The 26,787-nt window shown below is 32.9% G+C and overlaps 1 protein-coding gene across 2 annotated transcripts; it reads left to right on the top strand.

The window, feature by feature from the left end:
• Nucleotides 1-13,982: 13,982 nt before the first annotated feature.
• Nucleotides 13,983-18,271, top strand: LOC106762509 (phosphatidylinositol 4-phosphate 5-kinase 2). Of its 2 annotated transcripts, none has more exons than XM_014646471.2 (8): nucleotides 13,983-15,293; nucleotides 15,382-15,546; nucleotides 15,743-15,908; nucleotides 16,227-16,337; nucleotides 16,424-16,617; nucleotides 16,724-16,854; nucleotides 16,934-17,026; nucleotides 17,593-17,736. In XM_014646471.2, exons 1-8 carry the CDS (start codon nucleotides 14,275-14,277, stop codon nucleotides 17,601-17,603), a joined length of 1,890 nt encoding a protein of 629 aa, XP_014501957.1. In that variant the 5' UTR covers nucleotides 13,983-14,274; the 3' UTR covers nucleotides 17,604-17,736. The 2 variants fall into 2 exon arrangements, with proteins under 2 accessions (XP_014501957.1, XP_014501956.1); XM_014646470.2 differs by having other exon boundaries at nucleotides 13,985-15,293; nucleotides 16,934-17,030; nucleotides 17,593-18,271.
• Nucleotides 18,272-26,787: the final 8,516 nt, after the last annotated feature.

Raw genomic sequence — 26,787 nt, forward strand, 5'->3', positions numbered from 1 at the left:
ACTAAATCAATGGAAAGTCTTACCCAAATTGCCTTGTGTTGAAACACAAGTCCCCGACAATGGCGCCAAAAACTTGTTGACTACAAAACCAACGGCAAGTGCACCGTTCCCAGCATAGCAAGTGATAAATATCGTTCTCTCCCAAAGGACTTGTGCAACACATGACAATTCTTCCTTTTACAACTCAATTAGACATCAAAATACACAAAACAACACAATAAACGTTTTTTGGTATTAAACAGTTGGTTTGCCGGGAATTTATATTTAAAAGAAACTTCGTTGGAATTGGGTTTCATGAATCATATAAATATAAAACTCTGTTAAATATTTCATTATTTCATTCAAGCATTCACATCAAGGCATACTAGTCCTAATCCCTTAGCAACTAGCTCTAAATTAATATATCAAACTACTAATCCCTTAGTCAATTTAATATACAATTTGCATTAAGTCTGATCATAAGAATGACCAATTTATTGAGTCTATCCCTAGATCCCAAATCACTTAGGTGTTCTATCTATGTCCTTGTTCAAAGTTACTTTCTAGTAATCAGAGACATTCAAATAACATTATATTTCCATACAATGATAGTAAATTCAAGAAAGAGCACATGAACGAACAATGATATATTGAACAGAAAAATTACATCACAGTGAGTTCATTACACCCAATCCCAATGAAAGAGAAATTTAACTACTCCTAGTCATCTAGAACATACACATTTGAAGCAATCCCTTGCAAAAATGGTGTCTTGATAACTTGAAGTAGTCTCCTGAAGTTCTTGAGTTGTTTTCGTTTCTTTCCTCTGTCTGGAATTTCTGTCCAGGGTTCGATCTTTCTGTCTATTTCCCACTTTAAAAGCAAAAAAAAAATAACTAATTCACTAAGTGCAAAGATCCCATGCGCTAAGCGAATATTCAACTGCAATTCTTTAACTGGCGTTTATTCGCTCAGCGGATTGTTCTGATGCGCTGAGCGAATAAAACTCTTTTTAGCTGAGTGATTTAATTCTGGCTTAGCGAGAAACACCTGATAGCACTCCATTGATGTATAAGTTCCTGTACAATTGCTTAAACAACTTTCTTACTTCCTATTACAACTTTTCAATGAGGAAAACACATTATTTCATGAATAAATATAAATTTGAGCTAATTAATAAGTCTGAAAACATGTTTTTTTTCATATTTATCAAAATGGAGCAGCAAACGTGAAGATGGAAAACCTAGAGAAGAAACTCAGACAAAAAGATGAAGAGATTCAGTGGGAAGAGAGACTTCTAGATGAAGCCAATGAGAATATGAATAAATAGAGGGTTGGGCTTGAGGAGTTGAAGAAGGAAACTCTTGACAAGAAGTTGGAAACATCTAGTGTTCTTGAACTAGGTGAAAACAAGAAAGAGGAAGATGAAAATGTTGAGAAGAATCAGGGTGTGAGAAGTTCTATACTGTGATGGCAAAAAATATGATAAGTATGACTTCAGATGAGATGAAGAAGTTGACAAATGTTGTTGAGAGGTCAGCCAAGATTATTGAGAAATCACCTAAGGTTAGAAATAAGTTGGTCAAACTTATTGAGAAGTTAAATATAACAAAGTTGACAAAAGCATTAAAAAGGTCAACCAAGAAAAAAAAACAAGAAGGTAGTAAGGAAAAAGAAGAAGTCAAATATGATTGAAAAAAGCAAGCCCAGTATGGGATGATGCACATGGAAAGTCGAATGAAGGAAGAAAAAAATTGAAGTTTATGGGAGAGTTTTGTTAGGAAAAACTTAAATTTTAGGAGTTTATTAATAATTTTGTTTAAATCTTATTTTATTAGTTTTGGGTCTAGTAATATTTAGTTTGATTTTGATAGAGATCAAAGAGCGATAAGTAGTTTTGATTTCCATTTATTTAGGTGAAATATTATTTTATTTTGTTGATATAAGATATAGATAAATTAAGTAGATTTTATTTTGAGTGTGTTGATATTTTATTGTCAGTTTTTATTATTTGTATTTGGCCCAATACCCTATTTGCACCTATTTAAAGGTTCAATGGAAAAAATCCCAGTGAATTAAAGAGTCAAATTATTTGTGTGGGTCACATTTTTTTTTAGCACGTGAGTCATTGGATTTCGCAAGTGGTGAAAGTTAGAGTGTGGTATTTTGCCTCTAAGGAACTGCGAGAGAAGGACTGCTACCTTTTTTTATTTCCAAGAGATGAAGGAGTTGCCAAGGTATATGGAAAATCCAATTATAGAGCATCAAGTGTCAAGACATAAGGCCTCGTCAAAGTCATTATAACTTTCTAGTTGATGAATATTAGATGTTTTGAAGAAAAAAAATGCCATGACTGAGATTGCCTTTCAAGTAGCGAAGGACACAATGTGCAACTTGTTAGTGTAAATCAATTGGTGCTTAGATGAATTGGCTGAGATGGTTGACAACAAAAGTAATGTCGAGACAAGTGTTGGTTAAATAAATTAAGCGACCAATGATGCGTTTGTAAAAGGCTGATTATTCTTCATTGATGAATTATCCTTGAAGATGGAGCTTGGATGTGCGTGATATATGAGTGGGCATGGGAGCACAATCTAATAAGCCAGTTTTGTGGAGGAGACCAATAGTATATTTACGTTAGCCGTCACCCCATAGATCTTGTCTCCCTTCCCACGTCGTTGCCGTTGTCGTCGCTCTCGTTGCCTCCACCTCCTCTTGCGTCATTGCTGTCGCTGCACGTTTCTCATGTCGTCGTTACTCGCATCGCATCAGCATTCACATCGCATAGGCCCTGCTCGCGTCGCACCGCCACTCGCATTGCATCTCCGTTGCTAGCGTCGTTTCTACTCAGGTTGTCGTTGCCGCCACGTTGTCGTTGCCACCATTGCCTTTCTTGCACTATCGCAAATGCCTCGTGTTGTGTTGTCCTCGATGTATAATTGAAAAAAATTGGTCTTGGTTTGTAAGGATTAAGAATTAGGATTTTTGTTTTGTTTTTAGGGTTTTAGATTTTAATATTGATGTTATAGTGATTTTAGGATTAAGAATTTTTAGTGTTTTTTTGGAGTGATTAACCACTCCAATTTCTTTTCCCTCTTTCTGATTTGTATTATGTTATGTAAAGAATGTGATTGGATTAACAAATACTTGGTGTATTTCTTTGGTTGTGAATAAGAATTGAATTAAGGGAATGATTGTTTGTATTATGTTCCAATTTCATCTTTATTGTATATGGAAACTTATATAAGAAAGATGAAATTTCTGGTGATTGATTGAGGTGCCAATGGAATATATGATTGGATTTGCAATTTTTGATGAAAATTTGTTGGATAACAATTGAATTAAATTTTAAGTTTGCTGAATCTAAATTTGTTGTAAAACAGATTTAAAAAGTCCAAAATAACAAACTTAAAAAGTCCAAAATAACATACTAAAAAAGCTTATTTTGTACTGGTGTAATAAACATAAAGTAGTAAAGATATCAATGAACTCTAACCCTTCAAATTCTATGTATCCTTTTTTGACAAGGCGAGTCATGTATCTCTCGATGGAGCCATATGAGTTTAATTTCATTTTGTAGATTGATAACAGTTGATTTTACGTTTTTTTTTATGTATGCTTTGTTAAATAAATCAATTTCTTCATAACTTTTACCTTCTTTGGATTAGAAGTTTAATGTATTTTTATGTTCGCTTGTGTTTTAGTTCTTTTAACCTTATTTACCTCTAATATCGATTTTGAGTATGTAAATAAGTAATAGGAAATACCTTTGGTAGAGGAAAGCAAGCTGGAAACGAAGGATAATCTCGCTGAATCAAGTAAAACGCCAGTGGTTATTTTCGAGTTATGACAACAATTTCAGAACTGATACATATCAAGACGAGATAAAAGAGGAGGAAGGTGGGGGTATTTTCGATTATAAGAAAACTAAAACAATAAAAAAAAGTTAAAAAAAAAATAATTTTGGGTTTATGGTGCAGTTCTAATAGCAACTGCTACCATAATCCCTATCAGATTTTAAATTATTATTCAATTTTCAAACTGTATGGCAATGATTAGACCTATTTCTGCTTCATTTTCTATGTAAACGTTGTCATAAGTCTAATTTTACTTAAAATATTTTTTAATGTAAAGGTTTATGGCCTCAGTTTGAGCTAAACTGAGGCCATATGCTCATTTTTTTCTAAGTTTTTACCACAACCGTTTTTTAAAGTCAAATTTTTTTAAATGTGGTTCTATTTCGGTGACATCCTACATCACATAAATCATAGAAAAAGACCTGCATATTAATATATAAAATACGTACATCACAAATACATACCATAATATATTTTTCAATAAAATAGATATGGTTATTTGTTATAACCATATATATTTCATAGAAACTCAATTGTTTTCATATTCTAATGTATATAATAATGTAACCTAACACCTACATACTATTGTACAAATATATGATATATTTTGCAATGGTTTTCTTTGTGAAATTAATGAACATGTCAAGAAGTGAACAAGAGTCTTGAATTTCTGCATAGATGATGAAGGTTGAAAAACAGTTATTTTCATGTCATTTTAGACCAAATTACTCCCTTTACTACTTAGAATGAGCTTAGAATCAAGCAAAACTCAATAAATGAGTCTGTAGAGAGTCAAAAGTTGTTTTTAGCGATATTATGCTTGTTTTGCACTGTTTTGTAGCATTTTTAAGAAAGTGAAGAATGGAGTTGAAGATAAAGGTCGTTGACTCGAGAAAAGAGAAGAAAATTGAAGAATTGAAGAGTCGACGCATCGCCCGACGACAAATTCCACCGCCGGGCGGTCCAGGGCGAGGAGTAGGCACCTGGCGTTGGCGCTGGGCGGATTTGCGATTAGAGGGAAACCTCCGGGCGGTAGACCCCTACCGCCGGGCGGTAGTGCGATTTGTGGGAAACCGCCGGCCGCCACACTTGTTCCGCCGGGCGGTTGTCTGCTGGGCTTGGGTCTGTTTCCTGTTGCGCTCCTCACCTATAAATAGCCCTATTGCGAGTTTAGATGCATTCTTTTGACAGAAGGGGGCGGCCAGACCTAATTTCACTCTCTAGAGAGGATCTTTTGGATGCTTAGGCTCTTTTTCATCTTTTCTAGGGTTTGCTTTTTCATTCTTCATCCATTTTTCATCTAGTTTCACCATGTCAATGGTGAACTAAACCCTATTGTTGTTGGGGGAAACAATGTAATCTTTTGATACTCTCTTTTATTGAAACTCTTGTTTATTTATATGGTTTCCATATGCTTTGATTGTTAATTGTTGGGTTCTCATCTGTGCTTAATGCTTTTATCGTTTAACTCATTCGATAACTGTTGTTTGTCTTTATTGATACGGGGACGTACAATAATGTCATGAACTGGTGAGTAATTCCTTGATTAAGCAATACCACCTAGGGATAGGGGTAGGACGATCAATTGCTTTTAACTTCTGCTCTATAATGCTTTATTAATTGCTAGGGGAGGCTAGGGATAACAAACCAGTAATTAGTAATAGGCTCTTTTCACCGAGAGATTGGGTTAAGGGTAGGTTAAGAAAGTTGCATGACAATTAATCAATCAAACTAATAATTCAAGAGGAGTAAATAAGAGAGAGCGGATAAGATGAAATTGTAAACCCCCAACAACTTCATTCATCCATTGTTTTCTTCTTGCCAATTGAATCAATCTCTTTTGCATGTTCATATTTTATTCTTAAACTCAACTAATTAATTTTTCTTTTCAAGTCTTACGATTTTAATTCACGCGAACGATAAGGCCTTTCGAGTCTCTTGGGAAAACGATACTTGGACTTACCATTTATTATTACTTGATACGATTTGGTACGTTTGTCAATCCGTTAACAATAGAACAAAATAAATTCTATTAGTATACATGATTTTCAAGTGATGGACAATTTTTTTTTTCATTAAATGCAAATATTACCGTTTTCCAACTACGTGTAATACGGACACGAATTATTGACGCCATTCAATTCATTACATAGTAATTGCACTCATATGAGTTGGTTTGTCTATTATACTAAAATATATCATCACAATAATAATTAATTAAAAAATATAGATGGAATAAAACAATTATAAGAAAATATAGACCAAAATATTGAATCTTGAGGGCTAACCATCCAAGTTTTGTAGCATTATAGCAATTGATTTTTCTAACAACATCATATGTGCCGCAAATGAAATATGAAAAAAATGAGAATGTTTTAGGATACACTTATATAACAAATAAAGTTCATAAAATTGAGGTTCTTACCAATCTACTACTTGTTTGAGATGTTTGGGAGGAAACTTGTGCAATAAAGAGAACCACACAACAAAGTTGTCCGGTAGGAAAACCAAAAATAGCTACCAATTAATGTCGCCTGGAATAGATAATAACTTAATAATTATGTCTTAAAATAACAGATGAAACTTTCAAGTTAACAAAACAAGTAATTGCCAATGTCGCTTGGCATAATCTCTCTACAAGGGAAATGTCAGGATCCTATGATATCGATTTTGAGGAGAACTGATGTCATAAGTTTTGATTAATCTATACTAAATTGAAAAGTTTAAATTTTGTGGTTATGTGACCCGTCTTTAAACTTTGGTTGTTTACTAACATATGTCAAAAGTTTTTTTTACTAATCAAGACTTATATATTTGCGAAAATTGCAAAAATATCATCGTATCATTTTATACTTCGTTTTGTTCGAAACTAAAGCTTAATAGGTTAGTTAGAAATCATATTTTGTACTAATGAAAACACGTTGAATAGAAAAACATATATTGAGACTTCTATATATATATATATTATTATAATTATTATGTGTGTATGTATGTAGAAACTTATGAGTGATGGAGTCCTTCCTTGTTGGTTTCATGTCATGCATGCAGATAGTGAATTGAAACTATCAATCTATAGTAATTTGTAATATCCCCATGGTTAACAGTTTAAGCTTCAAAAATAGCATGTAATGCATAGATATATGAGCTGGAGAAACAAAACAAGTTTGAAATGACAACAAATAAAATATATTCAATTTCAGAATCTAAGGTACAGTTCTACGACAAGATATAACTTTGGAATTGGATACAACTTATAAAAACAATGGATTCTCTGCTACCAAGTTCAAACTACTGGAATCTATGGAGGGTAGAGTGTATATTTATAGGAACCTCAAGATTTTGAAAATACAATATTGGCAGTAAAATTATTATCTATTATTAGTTTTTATACCCAATCTTTCTTTGTATTTTCTACTGTTTAAATTAGAGAATCTAACTAGAATTTTGTTTAACCAATTTATGAATTAGTATTATTTAGATAGCTAAATATTATATCACTGAATTATATGTCAAATTTTGTCGTTGACCATTTTATGAATTAGTATTATTTAGGTTGTTATATTATTGGGCTGAAATATGTCAATTTTATCGTTGACTATTTTTTAGGTAGTTATGATCAAAGAACAACTTTGTCTCACTTTCATAGTTTTCCACAATATTTTTCTAAGGAATTATTTCAACAGCAAAAAGAATTCGACGTTTCCTTAATATAATCATACCAATTGATACAAAATATGTTGCAATTTTGTCTCTTTTTGATGAATATTATCTAGCTTTTTATAAAAAAAAATTATTATTTGGTATAGAGGCATTACAACTTTGTTTTATACGATACCAGATACCAAATTTTCATGGCTAGGATTTTGACCAAAATTAAGAAAAATAATTTAGGATTATTTTATCATGTAATGCCATCCACCATGTGCCAACCGAGCAATCGAAGATATATATGTTTGATCTCAAATATTAACCTACTTGTGTCATATTGCTTTATCTTTTGTTTGTTTCAAGGAGTAAATTTGAAGAAGATGAAAATAAAAAGAGAAAAAAAAGAAAGAAAAGTAAGATCATTTAAATAGGAAGAAACAAAATAAATGAAAAAGTGAAGGAACATAAAAAAAAATTGTAAAAATTTGTAAGGGATTTAATACATATAATAATTTTAAGAAAATTTATAAAATAACTAAATTATTCATAACTGTTTCTAATATTTTTATTAATATTTAATTTACATATGTTATTATTATTAATTATTTCTATTTATTATTATTATATTATAATATTATATAATAAGTATCGATAAAAGATTATGTTATATGAAGTGAATTATCAATGTTTTCATAATCAATTATATAAGAAAAAATGAGAAGTAATTTCCTTCCTTCCAACTTGATTTCATCCACAACTTTCATTACATATCAACATATACAAACAATAATTTTTTTGGTTATTATTTTATATGTACAAAACTACTTTAATATAAATAAAGCCTTAATATTTTTAAGAGAAGTCAAAGTTTAATTACAAGTTTGTTGTGCAATACAAAATTAAATACATTAATTAGAAAACATACTTATCATTAAGTAAATATTCTAAATTTATATTTGATTTTTTAATAATTTTTTTAGAAATAATAGCAAATGATGTGACACCCGGACACTGACGAGGGCGGGGAGTGATCGCCGGTGCAAGAGGCATGGTGCAGGGGGCACGGACAACGGCTCCTGGCAGGCTTCGAGTGGAAGGGGCACATGGACGAATCGTACATACACCGGAATGAGAGGGATCTGGAGACTGTATAGGTATGAGACTATACAGTTGAAGGATAGCTTAAAGGAATTGATTTGGCTACTCATATCACCAAAATGCATTTACTTTTCGGTAGCCTAACCCATAAGAACTTCATGGTTAAACGTGCTTAGCCTAGAGTAATTATGGGATGGGTGACCTTCGTGTTGATTTGTGGGGGCAGTCAACAAAGTTGCCGGGACGTTACAAATGGTAATATCAAAATATTATATACAATGTTGCTATTATTTTATCATAATTATTTGCCCTAATTGCTTCATGACCCAAAAACTTTTTTTTATTAATTTAGACCCTGCGTTTTAACTAAAAACATATTTACAAAAGGAAGTCAATACAAAATTTTACTTAGTTAAAATATTTCTCAATTGATAATTACATTAAATATAATTTTGATGAAACAATTGAACAGCTACATGTTATCCACAACAGAACCGACCAACTAATTTACAAGTATTAATTAAAAATATTTAAAAATATGTCTTTAAGTAAACATTGATCATATATCTATGCTTACTATTAGATAAAAATATTAAACCACATAAATTCATTTTAAAGGCCTGCTTTTTTATAGGTTTATATTTAAAAAATATGGATATTATTATTCTTAAATTCTATAATGTAGCAATTGACCAACATTTTAATTTTAAAAGTTAAATAAAAATTCTGTGCACTATAATTAAAATCTTGGGTCATCTACATATACTCAGAGTAACAGAATGCTAACTGTTTTCAGGCTAAGTATAATTATCAACTTTGACACACTTATTATTTACAAATGTACTTTACACACTCAATATTCGAAGCTTTTACATTTACATTTTTATGTGATTTTTTTTTAAATTCTAAAGAAAAAAACAAAAAAAAGAAGAAAAGAAATATATTTATTTCAAAATTTTAAAAACAATTGATGAAGAAACTCCTATAAGAATTAGAAATTTTAATAATGTTGTGGATATATATCATTAATACTTAGAACATCTCACTAAATATCAAATCAAATTATATAAATAAAAAACAAATGAGTAGTAAAAAAGAATTTTTTTTAAGGTTAATTGAATATTAAAATTAATTTTTTCTTTGAAAAATACACATTATAGTTAAAGATTAAATTCATAAATACATGGCTCAGTAAACTATTAACAGAATGTATTGAACTTAAATAAAAACACTTTATTTAAAATAAAAACATTTTTTCTTATTATATTAAAAAATTATATTAATACTTAATGTATTGAACTAATATTTACTGAAAATAAATTAAAACCTAACAAGATAACTCTATAATCTATACATTCGTAAAAAAGGTGATTGATAGTATTATATATATCATTTAATAAGAAGGTCTTAACTGAGGAAGTTGTTCTTCGCATACCACATTGAAATTTGATTTTATTTTAGGAGAAAATTGAATAGATTTAAGTCACAAAGACAATAAGTATAATTTGGAGGATTAGGTTGCATAATGATGAGCATAAGAGATAGAGAACATTATAGAATATGTGTCACTAGATTAAAAAAAAAACATTTGTTTAATTTGGGGCACGTGTCCCTGTCTTCGTGGAAAGCCACGCTCAGCCGTAATACATATATATCCTGTAAAAAAAACAACATAAATCAGTCAACAGATGCTTCTCATTGTCTTCTTTTACGTAACCTGCACAATAATAACCCAATAGGAGTTCCTCACATCAGCGTTGAACAGCACCAACACTATTTATTTGCAGAATTCTTGAAGAGGAAAACAATTGTTCTAAAGCAGCCATAGTTATATTTATCGAGATAATATATATAGTAACACTATGATAATTAAGTCAAATTTAATAATTCAGCTAAATAGTACTGTCTAAGCCTTAAAAGTTTTCATTTAACGTTCTTTTGAAAAATAAAAAACATAAATAGCATCTTTTACCTTAATAAAATATTTATGACATTTTCTATTGTACCCTTTTTTTTTTCATGTCACCATAAATGCATAAAAATTGAAAAGAAAAAAAGTAATTATTGTGAATAACTAATGTTTGAAGTAATTATTATGTGAATCTGGTTCATCATGAGTTTGAATTAGGTTGGGTCTGAAAAAAAATATAATTTTTGAAGTGGATTAGTTTTCAACTCGGCTCACTTAGAACTCGACTCATTTAGAACTCGACTCACTTAGAACTCGACTCGTTCGGGTTGAATCCATGGTGAGCTGGGTTGACTCACCAACCCACCTAAGTTAATTTAATTATTTATTATTTTATATTTCAATATTATTAGTTAGCATTTTTTATTATATTGTAGATGGGGATGAAAACAAGATGTTTCAAGAGAGAAAAATATTATAGATTTATCTACTCCAAACTCTAATATTATAAATGGACAAGTGATACAAAAATTATCAATATTAAAATCTTATTTGTTCTCTTTTTGTGCTTGTTTTTGGATTACGCTTGGATTGTATGATTTTTTTTATTATTTTGAATTGTCCTTAAAGTTTAACATCATTTTAGAATGAAATTTATTTAGATTTAAATTTAAAAAATTATATATTTTTATTTTAAAAAAACTTGTAATTAAGTGAACTGGTAAACCAATCCATTTAACCCATTAACCCGTGGTAGATCGAGTCGGGTTCGAATTTTTTCAGTTCACTAATAAGTGAGTTAAATTGGATTAACTCACTAAGTGATCAATCCGTAATAACTGGATCGGGTCAAGTCAAATTACCCGTTTTGAGAGCTCTAAAAGGTGTGAGAAATAGCGTATCATAATGGATTTTGGTTTAGGAAACTGTTGTTTACTTAAAAATGAGATTGGAGTTAATAGGGAGGGAGAGAATTGAAAAGATTATGAATTTTGGTTTCCACAACATGTGAGACAATCAGCTATCACTTGGAGACAAAAACAGTGTTCTATGTACATAATATAATTAATTTTAAATAAATTAATTTACCTCATTATTTTGTTTTATGACTATGAACATTTTTATAAATTAAAAACTAAACTATTCAACTATAATAACAAATATATGCTTAAAAGAATATTAGTACAATTTATTTTTTTTAATTTTACTTAAAATTATATACATTATAGTTTAATCATTCTAAAAAGTCCTTATTTCTTATTGGAAATTATATATTAGTTTCTTATTCTCTTTCTTCTAATTGGATCTCTAATTTAAAAAAAAAATGTAATGCGTATATCTTGTCAGTAAATTGATTAAAGTGTGTTAAAAAAACACTAACTCGTAACATGATTTTGTGAACTTTTCAAATGACATAACTTAATAAATAAGTTAGTGACGTGAAATTCCGTTTTTCTTAAATAAAAAATTGGAAAAAATACATTGAATATTCATCTTGCGAACCATTACGAAATCTTTGCAAAGTCTTAACTTTAGAAATCACCAGTTGGTCAGTTAAGTCTTTTCTAGTGTATCGTGAGTTTTGAACATGGCTAAACAATTGGAAAATCCCAATTTCTATACAAAACCCTAAAATCGAAAATCCTCAATTTCTTTCTTCCTTCCTTTTGCAATAGTGGAACAAACCAACTATTCGTTTTGCAACGATGGTTCACGTCCTTGTTGTTGGCCTATGTTATACAATCAGGTATACTAAATGTTTATGATTTTAATGTTTTGAGCCTTATGGATCTGTGAGTGCTAGTGGTGATTAGATTTGGTGTGATGGTGGATTCTAATATCGTGTTTTAGAGCTTCGTGGTGGTTTGGTGTTGGCGAGAGTGAGGTTTATGGAAGTGAGGTTCTATAGTAAATCTTTGAATTAGGGCTCACAATGGTGCAGAGTGGTTCATGGTTGCTCGTTCTTGCATGTTGCTCGAGGCTCTATGGTGGTGAAGCAAATGAGTTGTGCAATGGAGGAGATGTAGTTGCTTAAGGTGGTCTATGTCAATGGGTGGTGGTGTTTAGGGTTCTGTTTGAATATTTGTTGTAGATTTGTGACAAAGTGTGGTAGTTCATTCATTTGTGCATCTAGGATGGAGGTGAGGTAGATTTGTAGTTTAGGGCTTACAATATAGGTTGAATAGGATGGCATGCTTATGCATGGAAGTTAACGGTGGTCAATGACATGGTTTGGTGACAGTGTTGCAGTGATTTGGTGGCTAAGGTTTTTAGTGTGAGATTAAAGATGATGGCGTGATAGCATTTGATTGATTTGATTCCATATTATTAATATGTTCACTAAACCACGTCTATTTAAAAAAAAAAAAAAAACTGCATTACTTCAATTATTTAAGACCTAATTAGAAATTTTTTTGAAAAAGTGTAACTTTTAATAAGAAAAAATAGAGATCTCTAAAATGACTAAGATATAACCAATAATATACTTATCGTAGTTTAATGATTTAAAAGAAAAAAAGTATTCTAAATTAAATTAAACTATCAAATACTTAAAAAATTTGAGTTAAATTAAAATATAAATACTAAAGTAAACTAGTTAATTTCAATAGTGAATTGGGTAAACTATTTACAAGTTTAGTTAACTCTTTCTATATTTATTAATAATCTAAACTACTTATTTTTTGCAGAGCTAAAACTAAACCGAAAGATAATTACTATAAGAAACTTATTTCTTTACTAAAATTGTTATCGTCACGAAACTATCTTTTCTTATGCTATGTGGAAACTGATCCCTCCGAAAGTGGTATGCTTGGAAAATATGGAGGAATTTTTGGCTAGCTTTGACTTGGTTAAAGGAAGGCATGCTAGAATTCAGTTACCCTCTTTCTGATTGGGTTATGAACAGAACATGTTTGGAATGCTAAGAAACATGCTTTACTTTTGGAGGATAATGTTGGATGAATGAAACAGTTTTATGGGAAATGGCACATTTGTGAGTGCCTTTAAAGTCTAATATGGACTCATTCTTACTCGAATTATCTATCATGGCTTAAATGTTGCACCGATGTTAGACATTTATAGAATGGTTGATATTTTTTGTAAAATTTGGCTACAAAGCATTAATATGCAACATGACACATAAATGAGTCAGGCAATTCCGTTAGGTGGAGATGAAAGGAAAGCAAAACACATAAGAGAAACACGCAGGGTATTTACAGAAAGAAGGAGGGTATATTTGTCCTGTTGAAAATAACGAATGCCTAGCTGGCTGCTGCTTTTCTACATTCAACAGTTAGCAACGTTCCCTAGGCAAAGCCGCCTGATTAATTACTCAAACCCAGACATCTTTTTCTTTTCTTTTCTTTTCTTTTCAGCCATTTTCATTTAATGACAGTAAATAATATATATATATATATATATATATATATATATATATATATATATTTAAAAATGAAAAAAGAAAAAAAAAAAAAAAAAAAGGAGAGCAGGAGTATGCATGATGTACACACACAACACACCATCGTTTTCTCTCTCTGATCTCTATCCATCTGGCTTGTGTTATGAGCTGTTGATATGCCTCCACCCCACCAGAAAATACAAAAACCATTGCAACCACCAAAACGCAGAGCAAGGGCAACATAAAAAAGCAAGATAATTCTACACACAATCTCATCACTCATTCACTCTCCATTTCACTTCTTATTGGTAATGTGCAGAGGCTGCGAGTGAGTTTACATTGTAAATGCGTTGATCACGAAACCTCCATCGACAGCACCAGAAAAAATGCGCCAAGAAGTTGTACAGGAGGGCAGGAGCAAAACCCCAGAAGCGGAGAGAGAGATTTACAGGGTAAAAGCCGGGAACCGAAGAGTTACGCCGAGCCAGGAGGAATCGGAAGTAAGTAGCAGGAGGGTGGAGAAGCGGTTGCCCAGCGGTGACGTCTACATGGGGAGCTTCTCGGGCAACGCGCCTAGCGGATCGGGGAAGTATCTGTGGAGAGACGGGTGTATGTACGAGGGTGAGTGGAAGAAAGGGAAGGCGTGCGGGAAGGGGAAGTTTTCCTGGCCTTCGGGAGCCACCTACGAGGGTGAATTCAAATCGGGTCGGATGGAGGGGTTTGGGACCTTTACCGGATCCGAGGGCGAGACGTACTGCGGGTCGTGGAGTTCTGACCGGAAGCAAGGGTACGGGCAGAAGCGTTACGCCAACGGGGACTTCTACGAGGGGTTGTGGAAGCGGAACGTGCAGGAGGGGGAGGGGAGGTACGTGTGGGTAAACGGTAACGAGTACTACGGGGAGTGGAGGAACGGGGTGATTTGTGGGCGGGGTACGCTGATTTGGGCCAATGGGAATCGGTACGAGGGGCAGTGGGAGAACGGGGTTCCCAAGGGTCAAGGGGTTTTCACTTGGCCCGATGGGAGCTGCTATGTTGGGTGCTGGAACAAAGACCTTAAGGTGCACCAGCTTGATGGAACCTTTTACCCCGGGAGTGCTGATAATCTCACTGTCACTATGAGGAAGAGGTCTTCCGTTGACAGTTCCAGAGCAAGTGGGGTCAAGAGTTTTCCCCGGATTTGCATCTGGGAATCCGAGGGTGACGCGGGGGATATAACCTGTGATATCATCGATAATGTGTCCTTGTTATATCGGGATGGGAGAGAATCCGGGTCGGATCGGGGACTTGTTAAGCCGTTTCGACGGAATCCTTGTTGTTTTTCCGGTGAGGTGAAGAGACCTGGCCAGACTATATCAAAGGGGCATAAGAATTATGATCTTATGCTTAAACTGCAACTGGGTATAAGGTTGGTTTTTATTTAACTCTTTTGAGTTTATTCTCTTCATTATTTGTAGTTTATGTTCATGGATTTTGGTTTTTGTGTTGTTTCCTAGGTACTCTGTTGGTAAGGAAGCTTCCATTTCGCGAGGGCTCAAATCGACCGATTTTGAACCTAAGGAGAAGTTCTGGATTAGGTTTCCCTCTGAAGGATCTAAGATTACGCCACCGCACCAATCTGCGGAGTTCCGCTGGAAAGACTACTGCCCTATGGTTTTTAGGTATATCTTTTCGTTTTTTGCTTTATAATTTTATCATTTTTTTATCCTATAGACACAATTGGTTAGATAATATTTTTTTATAACCGTAACACTGCAATGATAATTACATGCTCAATCTTTGGGGAATCCTGTTACAGTTTCATTGCAGCCTTTTCTTTCTGCTTCTTGTTGACTGGATTCTGTTTTTGTATTGCAGACAATTGAGGAAGCTCTTTCAAGTGGACCCTGCGGATTACATGTTGGCCATATGTGGGAATGATGCCCTCAGGGAGCTTTCTTCTCCGGGGAAAAGTGGAAGCTTTTTCTACTTGACACAGGATGACAGGTTTATGATAAAGACGGTGAAGAAATCCGAAGTCAAGGTTAGATGCGTTTGTTTTAGATTCTCTCGTTAAATTTGAATAATCCTTCTATGTTTAATAGCATTCTTAATGGATGTGTTTTTATTTCAAAGGACCCTAGTTTCTGCTCCAAAGCAGTATATAGTTAAATCGCTTTTATCATCATACCATGAGAATTTATTTATCTCTGGAGAGATCCATTTTTGTTTTACTTTTGAAATTTATTCAAATCAGTTATTAATTTTTGTCCTTCTATGAACTTTTCTGCAATTAGAAATCCTTGGCTTGGTTGTCATTTTTATTAATGCATAACTTTAGCGACGATAACATAACTTTCAGGTCCTTCTTCGGATGCTTCGAAGCTATTACCAACATGTTTCTAAATATGAGAACTCGCTTGTTACAAAGTTCTACGGAGTGCACTGTGTCAAGCCAATTGGAGGCCAAAAGGTATATATCTTCAAAGATAAGTTGTTTGCTGTTTGAAGCAGTAGTTCTATGTGCCTGAGTGCCTAATTGTTGTTGTTGAAATCCAGACACGCTTTATTGTGATGGGCAATCTGTTCTGCTCGGAATATCCAATCCATAGACGATTTGACTTGAAAGGATCTTCCCATGGCCGCACAATAGACAAAACCAAGGAGGAAATTGATGAAACCACCACCCTTAAGGACCTCGATCTCAATTTTGTGTTTCGTCTACAAAAAAATTGGTTCCAGGATCTAATCGAGTATGCCGTTTAGTTTTTATTTTCTTTAACACTTTCATGGCTGCTACTTGGCAATGAAACGCCATGCATGTCTGTTTATGTAATCTTATGTCGACATTATGTGCAGACAAATTGAGCGGGACTGTGAGTTCTTGGAAGCTGAGGGAATTATGGATTACAGTCTCTTAGTGGGCATTCATTTTCGTGATGATAATACATATGAAAAAATGGGATTGTCACCGTTCCTTTTGCGCACAGGTATATATCCATATTTCACTTCAGTGCTGATAGTAACTGTGTATGAGTAATTTTGTTGTTCTTGCTTTGCTTCTTTTAGGAAAGTGGGAGGATTCTTATCAGAGTGAAAAGTTCATGCGTGGTTATCGCTTTCTCGAAGCAGAGCTGCAAGATAGGGATTGGGTTAAATCTGGTCGGTATGTGAAAAAAGTGCACTTCCTTTACCCATATTTGTTTTTTTGTTTTTTAGTTGATAGAATAATTGCGCTGTGCTAACATCTGCCTCCAATGTCTTAATGGGTAGGTACAGTGTTTTCCTTGAATCAGTTTTAGTTTTCAGAACCTAGGAATACGCGTGCGTGTATTTTTTACACATTGCCGTCTTACTGTAAAAGTAGATAAGAACTCTTGAATAGTTGTAGACCTGCTGAATTGACGACATTCATGATACATAATAATTGCAACTTTGCAAGTAGTTTGAATCATCGTAGTGTGTAGTTAGGGATAGAGTAGCAGGAAACAGTTGTTTGTGGGGGGGATACATCACACATGTTGGTTGTGGTCCTTAATCTCTTTAAAAACAATTTGGAGTTCTTAATTTAATGTTGGCCCGGTTATTATGTGCTCTGGTCATTGTTGATTTTTCTCCTTGGATATTCTTTCATATTATCTTGTGCATTTTTTGTTTAATTTTCATTCGGTATTTAACTTATGTACTGTACTCCATCCATCTTATACATATATCTCTTCATGTTTCAGGAGATCGTTGATTAGATTAGGAGCAAATATGCCAGTGAGAGCAGAGCGTATGGCTCGGAGGAGTGATTTTGATCAATACACCCCTTGTTGCAGTGGTGAAACTTACGACGTTGTTTTATATTTTGGGATTATTGACATTCTGCAAGGTTATGATATCAGCAAGAAACTGGAGCATGCTTACAAGTCTTTACAGGTTGACCCGTCATCAATCTCAGCCGTTGATCCAAAGCTCTACTCAAAAAGGTTCCGGGATTTTGTGGGCAGAATATTCATTGAAGACCGGTGATAGTGAGTAAAAAAAGTTTTCATCTGAAGTATTAAAAAAATAGCTGACAGATGACCGTTGGTGGGTGGAGTGGGAGAGCTTGCGGTTGGCGGTGGACCTGTTTCTGCGGCGGTGACCAAGAGAGATCACCTGAATGCAGGTTGTTTGCATGGCTGAATTTTGAAGATGCACAGCCATGATACTGAAGACAGGGAAATAGAAATGATCTGTCTTTTTTCTCTTGTTTTTCCCCGTGAAAGGGGTTGGGTTTGTGGATTCTTTTTGTGGTCACAAATAGGATAATGAATATGATGTGAAAAATTATAGATAGAGGAGACTTGAAAGTGTTTCTCAAAAGATTGGATTCACAGTGCGTGGATAGTTTGTTAATAAAGAAAGTGTACAGTTCATTCAGAAAGCATAGATTGCAGAAGGGTATTGTTTTAAAAATAAAAATGCTAATATTGACTAATTTTCTCTCTCTTTTTTTCTTCCTGTCAGTTGCCGGTTTCTTGTTGGATGTTAGAGATATTTTGGAGACAAGGTTGTGAAATGGAGGGCCATCAGCTCATAGGGATTTCTCCCACACAACCCAAGTCGTTTACTTTTTTCTTTTTAATATAAAAAAAATAAAAGAGTAAAGGTGACTCAGCTCTATACGGTGCTGAGGAACATTAAAATTGAAGGGGATGATAACTTTTGCAGTGAAAGTAGGGGCATTGGGCTGCGAGGTATCAAAAGCAGAGAAAGCACCAGAAAGATTCGCAAACCCTTGTTTTTTCCTCTCATCTTCTTTACTTTCTAACTTTTCACTCCATCTTATACTGTTTTTCTTCTCATTTCTCAAAAATTGGATGTTGACCCTGTCTTCAAAACCTATTTTCGGACTGTAATTTAGTATCTCTTGTGCAATTTTAAACATCATTTAACAAAAATCTTTTAAATTACTTTTATTTTTCACTGTCATTTTACTCAGTTAAAAAATGTGAGAGACGGGAAGAGAAAGATAAAGCAAGATAATTGTTTGATAAAAGAAATAGGCGATTAGTTGTAGTGGTGGCGAACGTTGATTAGTAGAGTGAATAAAGTATTATTAATTGTGAGATGGGATGGAGGGACAATTATGCGTTGCTCATGCCAATGAACCATGGGAGTTGTGAAGGTAGATATGTCTGATTGAAGTTTGAAATTCGCTGCAGAGGTCAAAGTCAGTGGCAGAGGCATAAAGTTTATGCTTTTCCTTCTTTTTTTTATTCCCTCTAACCATTTCTCATCAAACCTTCAACGCAAGAAAAAGAAAACAACACATATCTCTATGTTATGCCAATTTATTTTGATTAATCTGTACAGATAGTAAAAAGAATAGAGATTTTGTTTTTGACTTTGTTGTCTTGTTGGGTTATTGTGTTGTCCGTTTGCTGACACAGGAAGCAATCGACCAACGTAACGTCACTGTGAGTAAGTGGGGTCATTCCTATTTGTTCCATTTCCAGAATGCCAACCTCGCCTTGAGTTACAAATCGCATTCACAAAATCTTCCTTCCATCAATGAAATATTTTTACCTTTTTGAATATGAAACATTAATGCCTGGAAACATGGTGAGCATGTGTTGGATTGATGCATCATCATCATCATCATCATCATCTACCAGAAATTTAGATCTGAGAAATGTAGATATATCCGTATATAAGTGCATGCCTTTGCACTTTTGCCCTAGCAGAAGGACTCAGAAACAGTGCTTTTTCCATGTGCTTCCACCAAAACAAGGGTTTTTAATATACCTAATCTCTTCTGCTACGTTTGTTAAAAGCATCGATCGACTCACTAATCAATGATGGATACCTTAAGCCGTTTTAGTAGTTAAGTTCAGTACTATTATAATACCCACGTTTCAAATTCCATCCAACGGCGTTCAAGTCAAATTCCACATCCCCAAAACTTGATTAAAAACATGTCCTAATTATTATACAAGGTTACCAATATATATATGCATCTAAATATTAATAAATTTACAACACGTTGTTATTAAAACAATTAGTATTTAAATTATCAAATATCGAAAGAAGAAATCATATATATTCTACAGCCAAAAGAGGTAAAAAAAAGAGTGATCTGGTGAATGAAAATATCAAATTATTTTATGATAAAAATATAAAGAAAAATAGGAAAATGATTATAAACGAGTATATGATTGCTGTTGAGGAAAAGCTTATCTTGAAGGCAGAAGATGACTGAAGAGGTTTTGGTGGTGCTTTGGAAATTGAAAGTTTTGGAACTTGAACATTGTAAAGGTAAAGTGAGCTAGGTGAAATCAACAAACATGATGTCCTGCGGAAGCCAACTGCTTTTTCTTCGTTCAAACACATGCATCATTTTGTCATTCCTCACAATACCTAACCATACCTGTCAACATTAATTTGTTCAAAGATATTTATGATAGCAAAATCATTCTGTCTCTTTTTTCTTAAGAAATACAAAACATATAATTAACATTTTTCGCCTTCATTCTTTACAATTTTGTAATAATTCCTTTAGCATTATGTAAAGTTTACACCTTTCATAGATACACAAAAAAAATAAAAAATTAAAGTCTCGTTACTTTTTATGGTGATAATCTTTGTTACGCATGTTACAACCATAGTCCACCATCCGCGTGTATGCATTATCATCCCTCCGATAATATAAACACGAGCCACCACTACCATGCATGCATGAATGATCAATCTCTTTCAACTTCACCATTTTTCATATAAGGTCAAATACATAATACAAACCCATGAATGTGTCAACATGTAGTTCATGTATAAATTGATAAAGATTATGCTTTTTTTTTTCTTCTTTCAAATTCATCCCTTCTATACTTAGAAAGAAGTGCCTACAATATATGTAGCTAATCTTGCCATACTTGTTTGAAAAAAAAAATACTGTAATGAATTGTGTATCGTATAATTGTTCGGTCAGTCATAGATCGAACAGTCAGCTATTAATGTCACACCCCATTTAATACTCCTCATTAGTGAAGTACATTTGTCAAATCGTCCGGTCTTCCCTGGTAAAGTGGGAGACCAACTCTGTCAAGATTTTAATTCCCTTCCTTCGTGATCCGTGTAACAGCAGCAGAGCAGTGAAGCCCCAAAAAGTGGAAGTCAGGTGGCACGCTGGGAGTGGGCCGAACGTTCTTAGTGGAGGCAGTATTTAAGGTAAGATGAAAAATCCTGACGCCACTTTTCCCACGCAAACTTCATCTTCCTCAAACTCAACTTTCTGAAAATCTCAAATCCTCCTCCTTCTCTCTAAAACCTCCCAACCTTCTCTCTAAAATCCTAACCAATCTACTGTTCTGATCATCATTCAGATCACGTCTGAAGACTCCTGGTGCTCGTCCCTTTCACTTGAACCGTTCGGTTTCAGTTTGCATCCGGTAAGTTCCAAAGACTTCGTTATTGACTTAAGCTTTCTCACTTCCTGCATGCATGCACCATTAAAGCTTGCATGTACCTGTGAAACCATTTCTCTGAACCTACTTTTGGTATTTGACTCTAGACCTTGGGAAACTTAGAAGAGATAGTTGCTACCAACCTACTTTCGAAGTCTTAGCTGGAATTAGAGTTAAGGGAAGCTTATAAAGTTTAATTATAATTTCTCTATATGGTTTGAATGTATGCCTGATTTAATGTATGTTTGATATCTAAAGTAGTTTGTTTGATTTCTTATGATTGAAATATGGTATGTTGTTGTATGAGTTGTATGATAAGTATGAACTATAAATTCTGCACTGATATGAGTATGTATAAAACTTAGAGAAAATATGAATCTGAGATCGAAGGTCATTAGGACCGTCCGGTCCTCCCTTTTTCCATTCGGTCTGTTCGGACTGATCGGCCTAGTGTGTTTACTAAACTTAGTTGGTTTCCTTTAATTGTTTTATTGATAGTTACTTAAGAACGCCGGTTATAAACCTAGCGTTCGACCTTACAAGTGTTCGGCCTTAGGCTGACACTTAAATTGTAAAATATGCAAATCTGATATTCCTTCTTCTGAAACTGTTCGGTCACTTAGTGACTGAATGGTCTAGTGAGCTTTTGTTTATTGAAACGTCCGGTTTGTGGACTAAAGTTCTTTTACCTCTTTAAAGAGTTTCTCCTTTCTTATTCCGTCTGTTTGAGAAGTGTCCGGTTATAGACCAGCCTTCGACCACGATTTGTACTTGTTTTATAATATTCTTTGCCAAACTGTCCGGATGACTATCACTTATAGTCAATCCTTTGGGTTACGGTCTTATTCCTTTTCGGACCATTCGGCCAACCATTTGACATTCTTCTGTTATTCAGTCTCACCTTTGATTTGAATGTCCGGTCATTATTTGTGTTAAGTCTTTGGTGGATANTTCTATTCGTTGCCGGATCAGCCGGTCAACTATTANAAATGTTCTAGGGCATCCAGTTTTAGTTCTTGTTGGACCATTCGGTCATGNATCCTTGTCTCATTCCATCATTTATTCTATCGTTGATAATCCGATCATTTTCTTGACATCCTTCCAGTCTGAAAGTAATAATGAACCTTGATTGAATTTGGCTGAGTAAGGGAATTCCAATGGAGGAATGTCTCATGAATTGGTGATGATTGGTAAAGTATGAACATGGTCAGACCCTGTGTCGTCCTGATCCTGATATTCCGTGATGACGCTTTCTCAGGTAGAGAAAGGTTACTCATGTGTGGGAATGACGGGAGGTCCGCGGTCATACGAACAGATGATCGTTTGAGGACTAACCTCGGGTGGCAGCTGATAAGTAAAGGCAGCTATTACACCACACCGGGTGCTAGGGACGTCGGGCTACGTGGTTCATACCGTCCGGACAGTGTCGTAGTAGTCAGTCATAAGTTAATCTACTTTGTATGCATGTATAGGAATTGTATGTCTGCATGATTGATTTGGTTTTGTTTGTATGTTTACTTGTATGATGAAACGATTAATTAAATTTACATAAGCTTACCCTTATCTGTTGTGCTTTGTCTATGTTGTCGTTCGGTATCCGACCGTTCGATTATTCTCTTCATTGCAATGATCGTCCTTTTGGGATGTGAGCAGAGGATACCTTGGAAGCTACTTTGGAAGACACTCTGGAGGATGCTGTGCAGGCTGAGCAACCCGTGGAGGCCGTACCCGAAAGCTATGCAGACCCATCCGGCCTTTAGACTAGTTTATTTTATTTTCTTTTAGTTAACTAGCTGTCCGGTTCTGGTTTTGTAAAACCGTTCGGTCTATTTTGTAAATACTGTATTTAATCTAACTGTTGTACAGTTTTAAATTTTAATGATATTTTCCTATCTCTTTCACCTCTATGCTTATTCACTACTGTTCTCCTTTATTGTTCATGTTAACTCCTAAAATGAATTATAGCTTTGGTTATATTTATTGGGATGTTACAATTAATGAGACAATAAGTCATCATTAGAACTAAACTATCATGGAGTCTTACTGTTGAGTCAATTGTCAAGACATATAACTTTAATCTTGAATAACTTAAGGTAAAGTATGATTATCAACAATTGGATGGTAACTTGGCCGTTACTAATAAAAAACCCACTTTAAAATCTATAAATATATATTATTACATTTATTGCGCTATTAATATCTGAATTGTTTAACATTAAGTTGACTTTGATATGGAAATATCTTCTACAAATACGGTATGGACGAACAATTACAAGAAGATTTGAAGTAGAAAATAATTTTTTAACTCTTTAAATGACCATGTACTCTACAAAAATTAATTACAATAATGCTAGTCACACTAATGTACTTTTTATAATATTTTAATATTTTGGATGTTTAATGTTGTATAATTTGGATTAAATTTTCGTTTTGATTAACCTCGCAATACTAATTAATATTAGTACTAAACGTAATGTTAGTTACGAAAACTAATTTACAATTTTAAACAGCATTATTAAAAGAGAAACCTCTTTATATTATGAGTTAAAAATTTATTTAAAACGATAAAAATATTAGTGGTGTTCTTGTATTGTGAACATAGTTTATTAAGTAAAAAATGAGATTTTCAAAATTGTATAATATCTAATAAAATTTGATAACAAATCCTCTTTTTTTAATTAATTTAGTAGCCCTATTACAAATCCTCCTATTACCTTTTAGAAAAATTAGGGGGGGTAAAAGAACCTTATTGGAAAACAAAACGAGAAAGTATTAGAACTAAAATATTTAAAAAAATATAAAATTCATTTTATGTATTATGAAAAATAAGATTAACTGATGGCCTGATAAATATATTTTAAAGTATTCATTACAATTATTTATATAATTTTATTTCAAATTCATGTTACAGACTCTACAATCGTACTGATATTGTCAAAATGGGTCACAATCCGTGGACCAATCCGGTTTATCACGGGTTTGAGTCGGATTGGATTTAAAAAAATTATATTTTTTTGTGGGTCAAATTTCAACCCAACTCGTGCGGGTTGAACCCATGGTGGACCGAGTTGGCCCACCAACCCACCTACCTAATTTTATTTTATTAAAATTAAATTTTAATTTTATAAAAAAATATTTATTATTATTTTTTTCTTGAAAAATTATTTAAGTTCTTTATTCTCAAAATTAATTAAACATCCATGTTGGAAGTGAAATTTGGAGTCAAACTTGTTTAGATTTGAATTATAGAAAATTTGTAATTTTTTTTATTTAGAAAAATTATAATTAAGTGGGTCAATGAGCCAACCCCTTTATCCACTAATCCGTGGTGGGTCAGGTCGGGTTTGAATTTTTCTGACTTGCTAATAAATAAACCGAATTAGATTGACTCACTAAGTAACCAACCCGTGGTGGATCGAACCAGGTTGAGCTGGATTATCCTTTTTGAAAGCTCTAATTGATACACTCTAAAAGATAAAAAGTTATGACAATATGTGTTTTAATGAATCTCACTTTTTGTTTCCTCATTTTATCTCCATTTTTTTCTATAAAACAACAACAAACTATTGAAGAGTAATATTTTATCTAGTATTTGTTACTGAAATAGTCATTAAATGAGAAATAAAGAAGTAATGAGAATGTTTGAAGGTAAGTGAGGGTTATTTATTGGGTGGTGTGGAGATGTAAGGAAAAAGCCACAATTGTTTCCAACTAAGGTTGTCCAAAAGAGGAAGAAAACCACTTCCCCACAACCATAATAATTGCTTTCATAGTTTCAAATGACTACTCACATAAATATAATAACAAACACAAAATACTTACCACTTCTTCAATTTCTAACCAATTATAGAGTCCTCATTTTCCAACCATGCCATCAATATGTACATTTAATGCTCCAACATTTTCTTCTATTATCACCATCTTCCACATAATGAACATTAGAGATACTTCAGGCATTGCATAATTTATTATCTTCACAGTATTAACTCATAAATGCACATTTCAATCCACTCCAATAAAATTCTAAAATAATAATTAAAAATAATTAATTATTATAATTATCAATTTAAATATTAATCTATAAACTAAAAACTAATTTCTATTATAAATAAAATATTAGAATTAACTTTTAAATTGATAACTAAAATAATTTTTATTATGATTTGATATTTAAATTAGTCATTAATATTAATTATAAAAAATTGATATTTAAATTGATATTTAAACATATTTTGATCATTAAAAGTAATTATTATTTAAATTTTTTATTATAATAATCATAACCAGAACCAGAATTCAATGTTAAGAAGTGCTGCTAATTAAATGGTAAAATAAAATTACTTATAAAATACATTTATATTTTTAAGAAAATCATAAGTTTTAGTGTTTACTTGTTTCTAATTTTTTTGTAGTTTGATTTTATTATTTACTGTGATTAAATTGTTGATATAAATATATTAGATCTACATTAATCAATATCACATGAATATATAAATCTGTCGGCACAAAAGAATAACATATACTATCCATATAAAGTCACTAGCCATTCCGACAAAAGTAATATACCAGCTAATATTGTTTTTCAATAACATGCATGTGACATTTTTTTTATAGCGTTGAATATCTTAAATCAATAATTCCAGTATGTTAAAAACTGCATCTTTAGTTTTCTTTTTTTTATTAGTTAAGAAGAGTGTTAGAATTATACTTTCTCTTGAGCACAATGTAAAATCTGTAATATTGATGGACATTTATTAAACATATAAAATAATTTATAATTTTTTGTTGATGCAGTCTGATGGTTAATTATTTAGATGAAGTAAAGTGTATGACTGATAATGAAACCCTAACTGGTGCATGCAACAAAAGCCAAAAAGTTATGATTTTAACAGTGAATTGTTAGATGAGTATAATATTAAAAAAGTTATTTGAGGGTTGAAGTTTGCCTTGTTTAGAAGATAAGAATTAATATTAAGACAATGATATTTTGACAACATTTTTTTATAACTTTTTTTATAACGAGATATGTGTCATCATTTTATTGGTCTATTTGAATTTATGTTTAAAAAATATTTAAAATTGACCAATCACAAACTGTTACATATGCGTTGTCAAAAAAGTTGTTAAAAAGATGTTGTTAAAAGAAGTTTTTACTTAAGATGAAACAGGAGGTTCCAACACAGGGGACATTCTATTCCATTTTGTTATTGGATGCAGCACAGACAAAGTAATGTGGAACAATAGCATCTCCAACTTACCTACTAAGCAATTAAATAATAAAAGTCTTCATTATGCTGTCTAAGGTTACACAAAAGAGGCAAAACAAAACACTTGCCAAACTCTCCGACCCATGCACTTTTCTCAAATATGTCATAATCACATTCATTTAATTCTCTCTTTTTCTTCAATGGCCCTCTTATAACGCCACCTCTCACACCTTATATTAATTCTCCATCTCTAATTCATAAACAGACAATCATCATCAAATATCAA

The sequence above is a fragment of the Vigna radiata genome, chromosome 5 (assembly GCF_000741045.1).
Source record: "Vigna radiata var. radiata cultivar VC1973A chromosome 5, Vradiata_ver6, whole genome shotgun sequence".
NCBI classification, from domain to species: Eukaryota; Viridiplantae; Streptophyta; class Magnoliopsida; order Fabales; family Fabaceae; genus Vigna; species Vigna radiata.

Bases quoted from the DNA above. Each gene is read 5' to 3' on its own strand.
- LOC106762509 (XM_014646470.2), top strand. From the start codon at position 14,275: ATGCGCCAAGAAGTTGTACAGGAGGGCAGGAGCAAAACCCCAGAAGCG. The intron at 16,338-16,423 runs GTATATATCTTC...GTTGAAATCCAG, and splicing joins AGCCAATTGGAGGCCAAAAG to ACACGCTTTATTGTGATGGG. The intron at 16,618-16,723 runs GTATGCCGTTTA...CATTATGTGCAG, and splicing joins TGGTTCCAGGATCTAATCGA to ACAAATTGAGCGGGACTGTG.